This window comes from Rana temporaria, chromosome 11 (assembly GCF_905171775.1).
Source record: "Rana temporaria chromosome 11, aRanTem1.1, whole genome shotgun sequence".
Classification (NCBI taxonomy): Eukaryota; Metazoa; Chordata; class Amphibia; order Anura; family Ranidae; genus Rana; species Rana temporaria.
Window position 1 is genome coordinate 55,651,957 of NC_053499.1, and position 17,680 is coordinate 55,669,636.

Consider the following 17,680-nt stretch of genomic DNA (forward strand, 5'->3'; position numbering starts at 1 on the left):
GCAATATGTTGCTAAATGTTGTACCTTCATTAAATGTAACCAATATTGCTGCACTTAGACCCCTTTCACAGAGGGCATTTTGCAGGCGCTATAGCGTTAAAAATAGCGCCTGCAATCCGCCCTTAAACAGCTGCTCTATTCACACTGGAACGGTGCGCTGGCAGGGCATCTGAAAAAGTCCTGCCAGCAGCTTCTTTGGAGAGCATTAGCAGCGGTGAACTCACCTCTGCTAATGCGCTCCTGCCCATTGAAATCAATGGGCAGCGCTGCCGTACTGCCCGCAATACGCCGCTGTAGCGGCGCATTGTGGGCAGTTTTAACCCTTTCTCGGCTGCTAGCAGGGGGTTCAAAGCGCCCCGCTAGCGGTCGAAATGCGACGCAAATTCGACGGTAAAATAGCAGCGGTTTACTGATATTTTACCACCGACGATATGTGCAGCACAGTGTGAAAGGGCTCTTAGAGGCGCCTCTCTTTTATACTCAGTTGTGACGTGACGCTACTTGTATATCTAAACATCGCTTTTATATTGCGTCAACATTTTTTTTCAATTTCGCTCGTCTTGCAAAAGGCTCTCAAACCAAGGTTTTAATGTACTTACTTGCAGGGAATACTGGGGAAAATTTGCTAAAGACACATCAAAAATACATAAACACTTATCAAACATTCCTACTGGACTCAGTAAGTGGTAAGAATGTTAATAAGAGGCTGGTAACCAGAGAATGTTGAATGACGCATCTGATTCAACATTGTCAGAGGATCCGCTTCTCAAATACTGTTCAAAATGTTTTTAAGTATGCCGAATATGTATGGGGCACACACTAAATATCTAGCTTGAATGCCCATGAGCATGTTCAAGAGGTAAAATCTATAACAGAAATGGCCTTTAGCCTGAGGCATCGGATTCAGCACTGGGCCAGATCAGATAACAATATCATCCTGTTTAGTCCTAGGAAAGGAATGTCAATCAGGCAGGTTTGCAAAAACTTGCCGGACAGCCACTCCTTACTCGAGGATAAACCAACAGCAGGATGCGCGTCTCCCTGGTCTGCCATCCTCCATCCTTCTTCACAGACCTAGCAGGCACACTTATTAACCTGAAACTCTGGACCAAAAGTTGAGTTGCCTCTGCATGTCCAATTGTAATCAGAGGTCACAGTGCTTGTATTTTTACATTGCAGCACTTTTAAAATGCACTATGCATTTTTCAAAAACCGCACAGCGTGTTTTAAATGAGTGGCATGCAGCACAAAAGCTGCGCAGCTATGACCAATCACAGCTTGTCACAGTGTAAATAGGAAGTGACGGTTTTCGGCATTCCTCTATTCACGCTGACAGGGCATGAATAGGAGGACAGCCGACGGGGAGGGGGGTTGGAGGTGATAATCGGTATATTATCAGTGCAGCCCCATCAGCGATGCCTGCCAGTGCCCACCAGTAATGCCCACCTGTGCCCAGTGATGCCAATCAGTACCCATTAGTGCCGCTTGTCAGTGCCATCTATCAATGCCCATAAAGGCTGCCCATCATTACCGCCTATCAGTGCCCATCTGGGCTGTATATTAGTGTTGCATATTAATGCCTTCTCATCAGTGCCCATCAGTGCAGGAGAAAAATTACTTATTTACAAAATTTTGTAAAAGAAACCAAGAAAAACTTTTTACCCAAATTTTGTGTCTTTTTTCATTTGTTTGCAAAGCAGAAAATCCATTTTTATTTTTTGCTAGAGAATCAAAATCCATCACTTCCCTGCTGACAGGACAGAGCTCTTCCTTGCCCTGTCTCTCTCCTCGCCAAATCAGAGGGTGCCGGTGGACATCCATTGGCCGGTGTAGTGTCACAGTTTGCTGCCTATCCTAGAATGCTGCGGAAGTCACGTGGCGGCCAACTGCGCATGTGCGATGCGTTCCAAACGCAAGTGCGATGCGTTCCAATGGATTTTCGACAGTACACACCAGCGAACCCGGCATTCAGGGCGACGTGGATTTAGAGGAAAGTGGCCAGTCGGCCTCACGTCCTCGCTTCGCTCGGCCTCCTGGCTCTTTTTTTAACATCCTCCAATCCACTGGGATGTTAAGGAAAGAGCCTGGATGCCGACCAAGGTTTCACTGGTGTGCACTGTCGTGAATCAATTGGAACGCATCGCATTTGCGTTTGGAACGCATGCGCAGTTGGCCGCCACGTGACTTCCGGAGCATTCTAGGATAGGCAGCAAACTGTGACAATACACCGGCACCCACTGATCGGCTTATGCTGTGTCTAATCACAGCACAGCCAGGTCACCGGCGGTGGATGACCCCTACCGGAAAGTGCCAGATCACTTCCTGGCACATACATCTAAGTGGTGCGGTCAGCATATGGATAGGTAAGAGAATACAAATAATGCTGGGATATGCTCTGGAAAAGAATAGGGAAAATAGGAACATTTTTGATAAATTCATACCTGGAGATGTGTGCAGACAATTTTTTTTATGTTTATTGTTTTGTACAAACATGAGCATGGCTGCATTGCTGCATTGCTGCATACACATGAATATCAGCCATTTGCCCAATAAATCCGAGCCAGTCGGCAAATTCTGCCACAAAGACATCAATGTTTCTATAGACATCGCACACAAAGCTGGATCCTGCATAAAATATAAAGATCGATGGCTTGAATTTCAGCCGATTCATTAGTAATCAGCCAAAATTTGAGCCATCTAAACCTGGCCATAGACAATTTGAATCTTGGGCGGTTCAGCAGAAACCGGCCAAGTTCCGAACCATATATGGGAGGTCGATTGTACCTTTTGATCGATCAACTTGGGTACAATCAGGCTAGCAATAATCACTGTGTGCTCTCCCAGCAGGGACGGCACCCAGCACCCTCCGCTAGAAGAACACAATAGCTCCGCAGGAGGGATTCTCCCATCAACACCGACTGTTAAAAGGGGAATCAAGCTATTTTCTTTTCTGCAATCCGTGGTTGCAGGAAAGAAAATTGCACCATCCATGGCTGGCTTAAGAGTTTTCTAGCAACCCTCAACAGAGACTGTTCAGAAGGGAACAAAGCAGTACGAGTAAAGAATGGAGTATATAAGAAGGGAAGATCTAGATCAGGGATATGCAATTAGCTGACCTCCAGCTGTTGCAGAACTACAAGTCCCATGAGGCACAGCCAGACTGACAGCCACAAGCATGACACCCAGAGGCAGATGCATGATGGGACTTTTGCAACAGCTGGAGGTCCGCTAATTGCATATTCCTGATCTAGATGATAAACAATTCTGAAAGAAATGACATTATAAACTAGCCACAGTGCTCTATAAAACTCAGTTCACACTATAAACCGCAGGTGAACTACACCAAATTCCTGTTCAATTTACTTGCAATTTGATCCCATTCATGTTAAATGGGCTCAAATTCCATTGCATCGCACCAAAGGCATGCATGCAACAATTCTGCAACCTGATTGCATGGTCGTTTTGTACCATGCAAGCTGGTGAGGCAAACGCACTGCATATGCGACCTGCATGTGGGGTGTCGTTAAGATTGCACTGACATGCTCTGCGGGTTGCAAGGGCAGTGCGATTTGAACGTGGTGAAGGAAATGTGCATGGATCACAGTGTTTCCCGCACTGCATTGGTGTGAACCTAGCCAAGATAGGAAATTGTATACGACAGAGAGTCCTTAACAGTCTAAAGACCCAAATAACGTCATGCATTTTTTTTTTTTTTTTAAAGAAAACACAGTATTTATCGTATATGTATATATATATATATAAAACAGACACATTTTTTTCCCCTTAAAGCGGGGGTTCTGCTTCCGGGATACGGTGAATGCGGATGTCCCAGCATTCACCGCTCTATCCCGCGCATGTGCAGGTACATACACGGTTGCCATCACAACGGCCGGCGTACTGAAAAGGTCACGCCCGTTGTGACGACATCCACGTGTCAAATCACGCGAGAGTGCTTCTGGTGGGCTAGAGAATCGCCTCCTGGGCAGCGTCACACTGTGCTCCCAGGAGACACTGGGGCGATCGGAGCTAAAGCGACACGCCCACTCCCACGGGAGCTCAACCAGGAAGTGCCTGGTTCAGAAACGACAAACCAGGTATGGAATTGATTTAAAACATTTTTGACAGCGAACTTTAAATATAGACACTGAGCCTGTGTGATTGACGTTGACTTTAAAATTAGGGTGAACCTCCGCTTTAAAATCAGAGGGTAATCGCGGGTGCGTGTTATACGCCGATATCGCTTTCTTTTACCAACGGATTAGGCGGGGGTGTCATGCCGGCCGTCCCGCCACTCCTAGTCCTGGGATAGCCCGCCGGCATACTATAAAGATTTAAAAAAGCCACTGCGAGTCCCTTCACGTCCTTTGAAGTGTCATAGCCCGCAAATACCTCATTCTCCCTGTTCTTTCTGGCAGCTCTCCTCCTCCCCCTCCGAGTGTAGTTTAAGATTGGAGGAGGAGAGTGATCATGTGACCAGCCAGAAAAGAACAGTGACACAGTATGTATGAGACGGGACTGGCAGTGATTTTTTTTTAAACTTTAGGAGTACGCTGGAAGTGCCGTTTCAGGAGACTGGGGGGTCTCCTGGGAGTGCAAGCGGGCTGTGCAATGGAAAGGGGCTGTGTACTGTGCGGGGGGAAATGTTGTGTAATGTAAAGGGGAGCTACATAATGTGCGGGGATCTGTGCAATGTGCAGGGTGGGCTTTGGTCTGTATAATGTGCAGGGGGGGGGCTTTGGAATGTAAAAGGGGCTGTTGAATGTTTTTTTCCTTAAACTTCCCTCTTAAAATTAGGGTGTGTGTTATACGCCGATAAATAATTAAATGAAAAAAAAAAAAAAGTGTTTCAACATGAATATCTTCACAACATGAATCTCAGCAGAAATGCTATGACCACTGAACATTGACTTCTACTTGTCCGTAGTTTAGTTAAGGGTTTAATGGAGAAAATGTTCAAAAAAACTGGAATAACTCCATTCTTCTTTTCTCTGTTTCTGGCTCAGAGAAACAGAGAACTTAGCACAGCCTGGATAAGCAATGTTTGACCTTTCCCTTTAGCTACATATAATTATTAGGGTCTGCCTCAGATGTCCTACTTGAGCTGCAGGTAGAGATTATCAGAAAGAATACAAAGCCCTGAAGACATGGGACATGATTCTTCACATTGTTAGAGACGCATTTTTAAACGGACTTGTCCACACATTGATGTCATGCTATTATTACAAAATTGCACCCAAAAGATTTTGTTTTCTGGTAGCTGAATGAGGAAACCTCAGTAAGGCCTGGTTCACACCTATGCGTTTTTTGGTGCTCTTTGCAGAAATACACTACAGTTCATTTGAAAAAAAGCAAAATGAAAATCGTGGTAAAAACGCATGTGCAAAAACACAAAACACACAGCAAAAGCAAACTACAGAAACAGATCAAAAGCAAACTACATAGGTGTGAACCGAATCTAAAAGAGAAGCACTCACTGTAAATATAAGTCTGCATTTTATGTTCCGTTAAATAAAAAATGGAAGCGGACGAAAAACAAAATGTAAACAGAACAGAACTAAACGAAAGATAGATGTAACCTGAAGCAAACTGAATCCCCTTTTTCTTAGCAAAAGCATAACTGAACGGATGACACCCGTGTGAAAGGAACCCAACTGGTTTGAAGTCCCTTTTTAAATTCCATTAGAACTGGAGATTGTATTAGGTTAGTGCTGTTAATCAATGGATGAGCGGACATTTTTCTACCAGAATCTGCTGAACAGATAAAGATGAATATGGAGCAGTATATAATGTCTGTTTATCTTTGCCTGATCAGCAGATTTCATTAGCATACTGGTTATTCAACGCACGTGGTTGCGGCGCAGTAGTGTGTCCTTAACAAGGTTAAATCAGGAGGAGGAGACAAAGTAATGCCTCTTTCACTGCCTGACAAATTCCTTATGAAGAGTGTTCTGAATGTGGATCGCTCTTTATAGAGCACCAGACAGGATAACAAGCCCTTAAACGTTTGTACTTTTGAGAACAGGTGCACACTTGTTTTCAATACAAAGGAGCGCAACAATGTTACATTCTTTGTTCAGAGGATACTGTTGACTAATTTCTGCCCCCTAGTGGACTAAGTAACATTCAGATAGTTTTTTACTAGTCTTTTAATTTTAGTACTCTGAATTATTTACATCATGCAACCAGGGTGCCATATAACTCTGGAGTGCCTTCTGGGTTCTTCAGGGATGCCTTGGCAAAATGCCTTAAAAATGCCCCAAATTGCCCATAAATTGTCAACAAGCTAACTGGTGGATCAAGTGTGCCTTTTTGTAACACAAAGCCCCAGGTTTTTTATTGTGCACCATTCCAACCTTGGGCACCGTGCAGGCCAGTCGCTGGCATCTTAACAATCAATGATGTCATTGGTTGAGAAGGACGACGTCAGGCACCTGCATCCTTTTCTTCCCCCGCTCCTGCTCTCTCCATCAGCACTGGGGTCATGTTAGTTGAGAGGTGGACAGAAACAGAGAGAAGAAAAATACTGGAATACTAGCAAGTACCATTGTGCAAAGGTGTATTTACTTTGTAAGACTAGAGCCCTTTTACACTGGTGTGCTTTTGCTGTGCTAGAAAACACATTTACAGCGCAACAAAAGTGCATCAAAATGATTGCCATTTTTATCCTATGTAATTTATTACATTGCTGTGCTGTGTTTTTTTTAAAGGTCTTGTGCAGCATCTTTGGTGTTCTATTCAAAAGCGTACCAAAAATGCACCTTTCATTTAAGTCAGTGGTCTCCAAACCGTGGTCCTTTGCTTGCCTTCATCTGGCCCTTGAGGAAATTATTCCTGCCACCGACACCAACCATGGGGCATAATTCTGCCACTGACACCAACCATGGGCCATAATTCTGCCACTGACACCAACCATGGGGCATAATTCTGCCACCGACACCAACCATGGGGCATTATTCCTGCCACCGACACCAACCATGGGGCACAATTCCTGCCACTGACACCAACCATTTGCTATGGGGGATGCTAGCTCTGTATCCACAAGACACAAAAAGCATGGCTTAGCCCCACCTCACTGGCTGTGATTGACAGCTCCTGCTGCTACATCTCAGCCAATGAGGAACGAGAGACCTGGGAGAACCTTGGCTCTCGTGCACATCGCAGGATGGAGATCGAGCTTAGGTAAGCATTTGGGGGGGTGCGGGGAGCTACACACTGAAGGTTTTACCTTTGTGCATAAAAACCCTTCAGCCTTTACAACCACTTTAAAGTGAAATGTGAGCCAACGTTTTTCAAGTAGAACTTCTCAGAGGTTGTTTTTGCCATCCATCGCTCCATTGGAGATATTTTTCCACACTTACTTTTGAGAAGACAAGAGGAAATGAGAGCAAGTCTCGCTCAGTTGGGCAAAAAAAAAAAAAAACTTTTTACAGTTGTCATCAGAATAATATTCTCCATTGAGAGAATTTGCCTCTACTTCTGTCTTGGTGACAACACTAACATCTATTCACCTATGATTAGACTATCTGGATAACATACTGAAACTCTGTTTCCTTCCCACAGATGACACTTACATGTGATGTGTTACTATATCTTATCACTGGATCAAAACATTTCATACCTTTTTTTAAATCGGTCACATCAGCTTCACATTTGTCTGACAGATATAAAGCAGAATCATCTAAAATAAACCTGAGAAAAAGAAAAAGAGACTGTTAACTCAATATAAAGCTGGACAGGGAGGAAAAAAATAGAGTGTGTGATGCAGATAAGAGTAAAGAGTGAGTGGAAGAGAGCAAGAGTTGGACAGAATAAGAAAGAGAAAGACGGAAGGAAAATTAAAAGTCCAACTTGACCCAAAACCTTTTCGTTTAGTTAGCAGAAAAGTTAAAACACATGTTAAAGGGGTTGTAAAGGTAAAAGTTTTTTTCACCTTCATGCATTAAGGTGAAAAAACATCCGACAATACCGGTCCCCCAGCCCCCCCCGTTATACTTACCTGACCCCTGGAAAGTCCCGCACTCGCCCCCGACATCCTCTTCACCTGGCCGTTGATTGGCTACAGTGGATGGATTGAAAGCAGCACAGCCATTGGCTGGCGCTGCTGTCAATCACATCCAATGACGCGGCGCGTCGGTGGGCAGGGCCGAGTGATACAGTCGGCAGCTATGACCGCTGCTGCATCACGGGAGCGCGCTCGCAATAACTCAACACCATGCGAGCTGAGCTCGCATGAAGGTGTTGAGTCCTTGCGGAGGGGAGCCGAGACAGCCGCCGGGGGACCCCAGAAGACCAGGTTCGGGGCCACTCTGTGCAAAATGAGCTGCACAGTGGATGCAAGTATAACATGTTTGTTATTTAAAAAAAAACGTTTTTCCTTTAGTGATCCTTTAAGTGACTAGACAGTGCTCACCTGAGTAGGAAGGTAGCTGTATCCACTACAATGTTACTGGATAGAGTAAATGTTTCTGCTGTGAGCAAAACTCTGACAGGGAGGTAGAGCGGTCTGAAAGAAAATAAATGTATTTTTTTATTTAATATTCTTTAATAAATAAAATGCTCCTCTCATTTAATGTAACCAATATTGCAATACAATTTAAAAATAGACCTTAACCACTTCCCGACGGCCGTACGACTTTGTACGGCCGCAGGGTGGCTCTACATCTCTGACTGGCCGTGTTTTTACGGCCTGCGCGCGCAGCCAGCGGCGCTGGCGCGCGCACGCTTGCCGCATGGCTGAGATGCCGATGCGAGTGCCTGGCGGCCGCGATGTCCGCCAGGGACTCGCGATCGGCGGCTACAGGGACAAGACGTGGAGCTCTGTGTGTAAACACAGAGCTCCACGTCCTGTCAGGAGAGAGAGGAGACCGATCTGTGTCCCTTGTACATAGGGACACAGCATCGGTCACCTCCCCCAGTCACCCCCCTTCCCCCACAGTTAGTAACACAATTCAGGGTACACATTAACCCCTTCCTCACCCCCTAGTGTTAACCCCTTCAATGCCAGTCACATTTATACAGTAATTAGTGCATTTTTATAGCACTGATCGCTGTATAAATGTGAATGGCGCCAAAAATGTGTCAAAAGTGTCCGATGTCTCCGCCATAATGTCGCAGTCACGAAAAAAAATGCTGATCGCCGCCATTAGTAGTAAAAAAAAATAATAAAAAAAAATAATTCTGTGCCCTATTTTGTAAGCGCAATAACTTTTGCGCAAAACAGACGCTTCTTGCAATTTTTTTTTTTTTTTTTTAACAAAAATATGTAGAATAATACGTATCGCCTAGACTGAGAAAAAAAATGTTTTTTTTTAAAAAATTGGGCAATTTATTATAGTAACAAGTAAAAAATATTGTTTTTTTTTCAAAATTGTCGCTCTATTTTTGTTTATAGCGCAAAAAATAAAAACCGCAGAGGTGATCAAATACCACCAAAAGAAAGCTCTATTTGTGGGGAAAAAAGGACGTCAATTTTGTTTGGGAGCCACGTCGCATGACCGCGCAATTGTCAGTTAAAGCGACGCAGTGCCGGAAGCTGAAATTTCACCTGGTCAGGAAGGGGTATATGTGCCCAGTAAGGAAGTGGTTAATAGACCTTTAAAATATATTACAATTTATTAAAAGCATCAATAGTTAGTTAATAGCAACAACACTTGACAAACTAGTAGGCAAAATGCAAACTACATTGACTGCATTGTACTGCTCACAACTACAGAAAAGCCCTCTTGAAGCTGACCCCCTTATTGCTCTATCTGCTTATTGCTGTGCAAAAGAAAGCTATTCTTTAAACCAGAGAATGGAATGCTCTAGTGCAGTGATTGCGAACCTTGGCACCCCAGATGTTTTGGAACTACATTTCCCATGATGCTCACGCACTCTGCAGTGTAGTTGAGCATCATGGGGAATGTAGTTCCAAAACATCTGGGGTGCCAAGGTTCTTTATCACTGCTCTAGTGTGACTCAATGTCGGCGGCCTCTTGTGGCAGTGACCACCTCACTCGTTGGCACCTGACAAGACAGTGGTGTCATTGTGACAATTCCTGCAGTAGTTCCATATAAATCTACTAATAAAAAAAAAAAGATCTGTGTAGCACTATGATCGTACAAGATTTTATCCTGCTATGAGCATAAACTGTGTGTGCTCATTTATAACATTTTAAGCAAGGTTAACACTGCTGCAATCCAGTTTTGCTCCCATTTTCAGTGCGATTCTATGGTGCCACTTAGAGACAACTTGGATGTGGTTTGCATATTCTATTGGAACAAAACTGCCCTGGAATCACACCAAGCTAGGACAGGGACCTTCTCCAAAATTGCACCATGCTGAGTCTATCAATGCGAATGGGCACCATTGAAAAAAAAAATTGATTTCCATTGTCATGCGATTCTGTATGACTCAAGTCACATCTGGAATTACACTAGTGTGAATGGAGCCTGAAACAAATTAAGTGTGCCAATTACATCACATGTAACACGCTTCCTATCCTAGGTTGAAAAACACTCACTCACTGTACTGTATCCATGGAGGAACAGCTTTGCCACCTTAGGAAAGAAATGTTAGAACTACAAAAGACTTCCCCCTTCCTCACTTCCACAACATAGGGGTAGGTGTTCAGTAGCCCACAGACCTATGGGCAGGGCTGATAACATTTTTTGAGATTATAGTGCAGTATTATCAATTCATTACAATAAGTTAGAAGCTCAATTAATTTGTCAGGAACAGTATTATTTTTTTTCCCATTTGAACCGATATAAAATACTGTACATTTCTAATTGTATATTTTTTTAAAATAAATTCTTTAATTTTCACAGAAATGGCAATACCATTCCATAGATCAACAGTTGACAAACATGACATAGCACACAATACAAAGTGAAATATTCACAAAGCAGAACTCTGGGACCTAGTTAGGTCCAGGAGGTAGAAAGAGGATAGAAGGTAGAAATTAATGATAAGAAAAGAGAAGAGTAAAGATAGAGGGGGGGGGGGGGGGTAAAGAGGGACAAAGGGAGACCCGGCCCCCCCGAGCTCTAATTGTATATTTAACTGACTAAAAGCCTTTTTACACTGGGGTGGTAGCGGTAAAGCGCTACTAGTTTTAGCAGCGCTTTACCGCAGTTATAGTGGCGCTTTTCAGCCGCTAACTGGGCGGGGAAAGGGTTAAAAGCGACCGCCCCAGTGTGAAAGCAAATCAGACTTTCACACTGGGGTGGCTTGAGAGGCAATTTTCAGGTGCTATTTTTAGTGCCAAAACACCTATACCCGCCCCCGGTGTGAAAAGGGGTCTTAAAGGAAGCAAATAGGAGAAATGCATGGTTAGGGTTTACATACACTTAGTCACCACATTCCTCCCAATGCAGTTATCGCAAATGCTAGTCAAATGGTGGTTTCAAATGCCCTATATTTCACAAAACTATACTTCTTGGGCCAGATTCTCGTAGATCAGCGTATCTACGTGCGGGGCGTAGCGTATGCCATTAACACTACGCCGCCGCAACTTACTGGAGAAAGTGCCGTATTCTCCAAGCACTTGCTCCATAATTTGCGGCAGCGTAGTCTAAATGGCCCGGCGTATCCCTGCGTAAATCAAAGGGGGCGGCTTGTATTTAAATTAAGCGCGCCCCCGTGCCGAACGAACTGCGCATGTGCCAGCCTTAAACGTAGGCCACTGTGCATGCTCCGTAGTACGCCGCAAATACATTGGTTGCGACGTGAACGTAATTAACGCACAGCCCTATTCGCGACGAGTTACGTAAACGACGGAAAAACCCGACGGCGGACCGACGTAAGGTTACCCCTCATACAGCAGGGGTAACCTTACGCTTACTTAAACTACGGCGAAGCGGCGCAAAAACTTTCGGGAATCGGCGTATTCGGCTCATTTGCATATGTGACGCTGAAATCGACGTAAAAGCCACCTAGCGGCCAGCGTAGTATTGCATTTAGGATCCGACGGTGTAAGTGACTTACACCAGTCGGATCCTAGCCTAATTCTGGCATATCTTGTTTTGAGAATACAAAACAATGATACACTGGCGTAATTCTTTTGAGAATCTGGCCCCTTGTATGCAAGTCCTCTGTGGAGCACATACAAAAAAAATGGAGGTCAACTTCTATTCATTAGTACCTGTAATCCACAGCACAGCTGAAGAGATGAGTGTGCAGTATGGTGATAACAGCTGGTGGAGTGTATCCCAAGATAGGTTCATCAACTACATCTAGTAAGTCCATAATCTAATAATGAGAGATGAGAATAAAAGACATTCATTTTTTTCTATTTGTGAAAAATGTGCTACTAAAATGTTGACAAAGATTTATTGAATACCAAAAAACAATCCATAAATAATAAATCTTACAAATGGTTGAATTACATGCAATACAATCTAAGCAGAAAGAGTTACTGTGCATGTTAAAGGGGGGAGGGGGGGTGGTACCACAATTAGTCTCCAAACTGCTGAGCCAAACACACAGGCATCTTATATAATGCAGATATCCCCCTATGCACCACACTCACTGTCTTGTATAGGGAGACAGAACACCAATATTTGATTGACAACTAGTGACTGTCATGTTTGGGAACACTATTTGAGCTCCCAACTACAGAGAAGGTAAAATCTACTGCAGAGCTGCCGGGTGATATCTTGGATATCTCGGATCTGTATTCCTCTCTAAGCTCTCGTTGACCATAAAGCTTGGCTATCTGACCACCTCTGCAACTACATCATAACCAATCTTTTCTTTTCTCACCATCATGCTGACTCTACCAGAAAGCAGCTTAGGGAACCTTTGCTTTGTGGATTCTCCTTAAAATGTTGGAACATTACTTTTACAGCCCATATGATTGAAGCAGTTTTCACACCAATCTCATGTACTAAGCTTTTTAGCATAATCTTTATGGCCCTAGCTGCCAACACAGAGAACAAACGAAAACTTTACATCCAACACAGGGAGTGAACCAAAGTATAATTGTGAAAATGTATAAACTTACTTGACTATACCAGCTTTGGTCTGGCATTGCCATGTAGTGACGTAAAGTAGCACCATCAAGCCTCAGAGCTACCAAGAACTCCTGGAACGAATGAAAAACAAAGAATAAGATTTTCAGTATCCAATAAAAGGTTTATGCATGTGAAACCAACTCTACCTGGATAATCGGCAAGATTGTCCCAAGAAGAAGGGAAGGTACATGCTTTCAATTCCCCACACTTTTTTTTTTTTTACGTATATAACATATATGTAGTATAATGTGAATGTTGCAACTGCATTTATATATATTATTTCCATGATCTGAGCATTGAACCAGTATTAGTCTACATACACTACATGTACTATACATTTAAATATTATAAATGTATGCATAACCCCCTTCCCTTTATGGCCTCCTTTTATCTGCAGGACAAGATTATGGAGAATGTCTGTGGGAAATTGTGTCCATTCAACCTGAAGATCATTTGAAAAGTCTGTTACAAGTGTTAGATGACAAGATTCTCTGAGAAGCCCATCAAAGTTCCACCACACCAGAAATGGATCTAGGAAACATAGCAGAGGGAAGTTGGCAGAGGGTACTGGGGCAAGTGGTCACAGTCTCTTTATCACCTACACAGAGGTTGACACAACTATGTATGTGTATTGCACCGACCAGAAACTTGTAGTGTTCTCTGCCCTCCAAAACACTGCTCTTTGTCCTCTTCACACCCTCCCTGTACTGTAGTATACCCTGTACTGTACTGTAGTATCCTCTGCACCCCACCAATGCAGTGTACACTTTGCCCTTTACCCCCACCCCATTGCAGTGCCCCCCCCCCATAGTGTCCTTTGTATTTTCACCATGCAGTATCCTCGATCACATTCACCCCTCCTCGCAACTGTAGTGTCCTCTGCCCCCCCAATGCGATGTCCCCTGCCCTCTTCACACACCCCCACCCATGCAGTATCACCTGTGCCCTTCATACCAGTGTGTAGGTAGCACTCTCCATACACCTGTGTATAGCAGAGCGGAGAACGGGAGAAGTCACAGTACTTGATAGAGGGTGGGATCTGAAAGAGTTAACTTTTTACATTAACAAGCTGGTGAATAGTTTCTAGGACCACCCGGCAACCAATTGCCTGCTGATTAATGTAAAAATGTAATTCCAGTAGCTCCTGCACTCTATCCGGTACTGTGACTTCTTTCATTCTCCACGTTGCACTGAAGAGGAAAGTGGCGGCCTAGGACTGTATATGCGGCTGTATTTCCGATCGACCCATCGGCTGCCCGCGCTTGGTGGTGCTTGCCGACCCCGAAGTGCGTCTACTGTGTATTCTAGGAATTTTACTTTCTGGAGTTTTTTTCTAAATGAGGAATTATACCTTCTGGAGGCTTTGATCCCTGTTTTTGGCTACTATTTGCAGCTCGCAAACTTATCTCCACAAAATGGATCTCCCCACACCCTGCTATTATGGATCAGCGTCATTACATTAACACTAATATCCCTAAAGAGAAATTGACATTGAAATAGGGGATGTCCACAGAAGTTTAATAAATTCTGGGACCCATAGCCATCATCACCTGGCCTAACTCCCATAAATCTTGTTATGCAGCGCTTATTTCAAGGGTCAATTTGGAGACGGGCCTATCATACAGAGAACTAGTGCATTGCATAGACCCATCCATGCCAAGATGATAGCACGACAAGTAAAGATAGGAGTGGTGTTGGGGTCACCTTGCAGAGAGCACAGGTTCCTAGTTTTACATGTTAAATATATGTTCCCAACAAAACAGCTAGGAAACAATAACCATACACCTCCGATTATATGCCTATACCTTTTATTTTCAATTTATTGAAGACTTGATAAGTACAAGTTTGCAATGATTCCTCATGTGAATTATGGATATGCAAACTCTGCTTTGCTTGTCGGTGGAGTATATGTGTACTTATCCTAGGTTGGTATGCTCTCCACACCAAATTCATAAACCATTTCTTTATGAAAATTGCTTTGTCCACAGGAAAAAAATCATGTGGGAGTAGAATAGGGTCTTCCAATGGTTACAGCTAGGTTGGAAGTGTGCAACTGTCAAAAATGTTTATTCACTAGAAATACATGAACTTAATATTGAAAGTTTTTTTTTTCTTTTCTTTTCTTTATTTTTTCTTTTGTTTTTTTTTTGTTGTTTTTTTTTTTTTTTTGTTTGTTTTTTTCCTTTCTCCCCCGTTCTGCGGATAACTCCGCTCCCTCCCCCTTTTTTCTGCTTTGGCCCCTGGGCCTCTTGGCTCAGGCATATCGCACTGCCCCCCGCCCCGGCTGGGGTGACGGTGGTAATTCGTGAATAGTTCCTTTAATAGTATGTTTTCTACTATGTGCTTTATGTATACCTGTGTTTTCGTATCCCCTGCGTGGGAATTTGTCGATTTGTCTAAAATACTTTAATAAAAAATATTGTACCAGAACTTAATATTGAAAGAAGTCCACATACTTTTGGCCCTATTTTATGTTTGATAGATATCCAAAAATATTTGGCCAGCTGATGTATATGATGCAATAAATGCATTAGCCTTTACAATATATGTTTTATAGATTCTATAGACACAGCACAGTCCCCTCAATGCCGCAATAATACATACACTATTTCTAATATCCAATTGGACATTATAACTGCAATGAAAATTAAGTCAAGGATAGTTCTAATAACAGTATTAAAGTGTAATGTGCTCTAACAAATCAATACCATAACACAGGAGAATGAGAAAGCAGCAAGATACAAAGTGCTGCAATGTTTTGAAAAGGTCTGAAAACTGGTTTATTAGCAAATAATAAAACTTCTACAACATTACTGAAACCTAAATCAGATACCGGTATCCTTTTATATATCATACAAGATGTTAAAGGGGTTGTAAAGGTACATATAGCTTCATTTACCTTAGTGCAGTCCTCCTTCACTTACCTCATCCTTCCATTTTGCTTTTGAATGTCCTTATTTCATCTGAGAAATCCTCACTTCCTGTTCTTCTGTCTGCAACTCCACACAGTAATGCAAGGCTTTCTCCCTGGTGTGGAGTGTCCTGCTCGCCCCCTCCCTTGGACTACTGGAGAGTCAGGACGCCCCCTAACACAAGCTCCTTTCTCTATCTGCAACGTGCAGATAGAGCGTCCTGACTCTCCTGTAGTCCTAGGGAGGGTGTGAGCACGACACTCCACACCAGGGAGAAAGCCTTGCATTACTGTGTGTAGTTACAGACAGAAGAACAGGAAGTGAGGATTTTTCAGAAGAAATAAAGACATTTAAAAGCAAAATTGAAGGATGAGGTAAATGAAGGAGGACTGCACTAAGGTAAAGGAAGCTATTTAGGGGGAAAAAAATGTTTACCTTTACAACCCCTTTAATGTCACCAAACACTACATTTTTTGCCATACCTTGACGTTTTTCACAAGGTTTAAGTCAATGCGGACAGCCAGAGAAAGCATCTTTAAGTTCTTTTCTTTTCTGCTTGATGGCAACTGTGCAGAAACACCCTCTTCCGAGACATAGATCGTTGGGTTCAGGTTTTCAGGCGGTACAAATGTGGGTATTTCTAAACTACTTGGTGCTAGGTAGTCCTCTACAGTTGCTAAATGTAGAGATAAAAAAAAAAAAAGTCATAAAGTGAATAACACAAAAAATACGATCTCTGTACACATCATAAAAAAACATTGAAGCCCCTTGGAGGCACAGAGGAAGTTTATCACCTTCATGTTATACTGCCATCTATATAAGGATTGGATACTGAAACAAAAAGGCTATTCTAACGAGCAGGGCCCTCTGATCCCTCCTGTATTGAATTGTATTGTGACTGTACTGTCTTCCCTGATGTAAAGCGCTGCGCAAACTGTTGGCGCTATATAAATCCTGTATAATAATAATAATAATAATAATAATATTAGGACAGCCCAGGATAACCTCTCTCCTACTACCAGAATGCCTCAGTTATGCAGAAAAGCAGTATAAGGAGCATGATCATAAACACAAATGGGTGGACCCCATGTCCCCAAAGAGAGACTACAAAAATCGAATTTTCTTTCTGGTCTATTGAGGGACAAAGTAAGTCTTTCGGATGCCCAGGAGCAGTCCAACTGAATGTTGGGCAACAAAGCAAACAAATCGCTAACAGGCTCAAGAAAATACAACAGGGAACTGGAGATTGCCTGCCGCTCAAAGAACTTCCTGAAGTACCATAAACTCTAAGCTGGCATAAGGGGGGGCAGAGCCAAGACTACTTGGTCCAGAATGCCAAAGAGAGCCAGTCAGAGAAAACAGAGATTTTGGAAAGGAGAACACTAGGGGGAATGGCAAATAAAACTCAAGATTGTAACTCTTGGGCGTCACCTCCCACACCCATCCATCTGGGAACCGCATGATGTCCAAGCATCCTCAAAAGCTTAATAGACATTCCCAGACTCTGGAAAGTGGAGGCATCCTTTCCCCCCTTACAGGGAAGAAGACTTGTCCAAGGATTTGGCAGACTTTTAAGAGATTTCACCCAGACATCTGACCCAAGTAAAATCACAGCCAAAAGGCTGTGGCGAGACCTTCCAGTGAGAACAGGGATCTGGAAAGGACCTATAAATTCTTATCTGTAGGGTCCTTAAAAGCAGTTGATCCTCCCTAGGGATAGCAGTTGCCGTGTAAGACACAGCTTAATCCACAGAAGAGATGGATCACTTATC

At 43.2% G+C, this 17,680-nt stretch overlaps 1 protein-coding gene across 2 annotated transcripts in view; it reads right to left on the minus strand.

Annotated features, from left to right (window-relative positions):
• The window catches only part of ATG2A (autophagy related 2A), a 168,824-nt gene that overhangs the window by 74,448 nt on the left and 76,696 nt on the right, over positions 1-17,680 (minus strand). For both annotated transcript variants that reach the window (XR_005744186.1, XM_040328557.1), the window contains exons 22-26: positions 16,391-16,584; positions 12,987-13,067; positions 12,126-12,232; positions 8,411-8,503; positions 7,619-7,689 (exon numbers count right to left, since the gene is read on the minus strand). Coding sequence is in view for 1 of the 2 variants with exons in the window: in XM_040328557.1 (XP_040184491.1) it covers positions 7,619-7,689; positions 8,411-8,503; positions 12,126-12,232; positions 12,987-13,067; positions 16,391-16,584 (546 nt within the window). In the remaining variant the exon portion in view is untranslated. The remainder of the gene's footprint in view (positions 1-7,618; positions 7,690-8,410; positions 8,504-12,125; positions 12,233-12,986; positions 13,068-16,390; positions 16,585-17,680) is intronic.